The sequence below is a fragment of the Borostomias antarcticus genome, assembly GCF_949987555.1.
Source record: "Borostomias antarcticus genome assembly, chromosome: 10".
NCBI classification, from domain to species: Eukaryota; Metazoa; Chordata; class Actinopteri; order Stomiiformes; family Stomiidae; genus Borostomias; species Borostomias antarcticus.
This window is the reverse complement of record NC_140243.1, coordinates 16,840,254-16,842,753: the sequence shown is the minus strand read 5'-3', so window position 1 is coordinate 16,842,753 and position 2,500 is coordinate 16,840,254. Positions and strand designations below refer to the sequence as shown.

The following is a 2,500-nucleotide window of genomic DNA, read 5'->3' as shown; positions in this document are numbered from 1 at the left end:
AGGGTATAGAGGGTATAGAGGGTATGGAGGGTATGGAGGGTATAGAGGGTATATAGGGTATAGAGGGTATGGAGGGTATATAGGGTCTGGAGGGTATGGAGGATATAGAGGGTATAGAGGGTATAGAGGGTATGGAGGGTATAGAGGGCATGGAGGATATAGAGGGTATAGAGGGAATGGAGTTTATAGAGGGTAAGGAGGGTATAGAGGGTATAGAGGGTAAGGAGGGTATAGAGGGTATGGAGGGTATAGATGGTATAGAGAGTATGGAGGGTATAGAGGGTATAGAGGGTATGGAGGGTATAGAGGGTATAGAGGGTATGGAGGGTATAGAGGGTATGGAGGGTATATAGGGTCTGGAGGGTATGGAGGGTATAGAGGGTATAGAGGGTATAGAGGGTATGGAGGATATAGAAGGTATAGAGGGTATGGAGGGTAAAAAGGGTATGGAGGGTATAGAGGGGATAGAGGGTTTAGAGGGTATATAGGGTCTGGAGGGTATGGAGGATATAGAAGGTATAGAGGGTTTAGAGGGTATATAGGGTATAGAGGGTATGGAGGGTATAGAGGGTATAGAGGGTATGGAGGGTATAGAGGGTATAGAGGGTATGGAGGGTATAGAGGGTATGGAGGGTATGGAGGGTATAGAGGGTATGGAGGGTATAGAGGGTATGGAGGGTATAGAGGGTATAGAGGGTATGGAGGGTATGGAGGGTATAGAGGGTATGGAGGGTATGGAGGGTATAGAGGGTATGGAGGGTATGGAGGGTATAGAGGGTATGGAGGGTATAGAGGGTATATAGGGTATGGAGGGTATAGAGGGTATAGAGGGTATGGAGGGTATAGAGGGTATAAAGGGTATGGAGGGTATAGAGGGTATAGAGGGTACACACAATGGTGAAGCACATTGACTCAATGCAGTTATATAGTTATATAGTTATATAGTTATATAGTTATATAGTGTGTCCAGAGTTACACACTTCAGATCACCACACACTTCCTCTGAGAGATTTTACAGCATAGCCTGTAGGGTATGGAGGGTATAGAGGGTATGGAGGGTATAGAGGGTATAGAGGGTATGGAGGGTATGGAGGGTATAGAGGGTATGGAGGGTATAGAGGGTATAGAGGGTATGGAGGGTATAGAGGGTATGGAGGGTATGGAGGGTATATAGGGTATGGAGGGTATGGAGGGTATATAGGGTATAGACTCTATACCCTATATACCCTCCATACCCTCCATACCCTATATACCCTCCATACCCTCCATACCCTATATACCCTCCATACCCTCCATACCCTCTATACCCTCCATACCCTCTATACCCTCTATACCCTCCATACCCTCTATACCCTCCATACCCTCTATACCCTCTATACCCTCCATACCCTCTATACCCTCTATACCCTCTACATCCTCCATACCCTCTATACTATAGAGCAGGGGTGTCAAACTCTGGCCCGCGGGCCAAATTTGGCCCGCAGTGTAATTATATTTGGCCCGCGAGGCAATACCAAATGACTACTAGAGCTGGCCCGCCAGTATTCGATTTTGCATGTCTGCACTATTAAGTTATATATTGTATGGTAATAAGCGTTTCTTGTTCCATATTCAATGTTAAAGCAAAACTTGTTTGGGTCCATATTAAAATTTTCATTTGTTCAATGTTGGCCCGCGACTTTGTTCAAGTTTAAAATTTTGGCCCACTGTGTATTTGAGTTTGACACCCCTGCTATAGAGGGTATGGAGGATGTAGAGGGTATAGAGGGTATAGAGGGTATGGAGGGTATAGAGGGTATAGAGGGTATGGAGGGTATAGAGGGTATGGAGGGTATAGAGGGTATGGAGGGTATGGAGGGTATAGAGGGTATAGAGGGTATAGAGGGTATGGAGGGTATAGAGGGTATAGAGGGTATGGAGGGTATAGAGGGTATGGAGGGTATAGAGGGTATAGAGGGTATGGAGGGTAAGGAGGAGGATAGTACAGGAAGTAATGATGTTCCCTATTTACATCTCCATTCTTCTTCTGCATGCTGTGTTTCTACTACTGGTCCCTATAAAGACATATGAAGGGTGAGGATCTCATATATTCATAGTGTATGAACACAGCTATGTGCCTGCTCTGAAGCCAACACACACACACACACACACACACACACACACACACACAAACACACACTGACAACATATCCTCGGCACACACACACACGCACGCACAAACAGACACCCACAAACGGTTAATCTCACTCCCCACAGTAATGCAGAGAGGATTGTGCAAGGATTAGGGAATATTAAATCCTTGGATTATCCAATCAAATCGTCTTCCATCCCCTCCCCCCACCTCGCACAATCATTGGAGGAAACCAACCCACCACATCATGGGTCATGTGTGTGTGTGTGTGTGTGTGTGTGTGTGTGTGTGTGTGACACTGAGAGAAAGGATCAAATGCCCTTTGATATCTCTTACGCGCACAAGACATTGCTCCGAAGTTCAAAGTTT

The 2,500-nt window shown here is 45.8% G+C and overlaps 1 protein-coding gene across 1 annotated transcript in view; it reads right to left on the bottom strand.

Moving 5' to 3' along the window:
- Positions 1-986: 986 nt before the first annotated feature.
- LOC311314208 (ADAMTS-like protein 4) overlaps positions 987-2,500 on the bottom strand; it is a gene marked incomplete at its 3' end in the record, with an annotated part of 17,804 nt that continues 16,290 nt past the window's right edge. The window contains exon 6 of the mRNA XM_084444545.1: positions 987-1,024. Within this exon, the coding sequence (XP_084300671.1) occupies positions 987-1,024 (38 nt within the window). The remainder of the gene's footprint in view (positions 1,025-2,500) is intronic.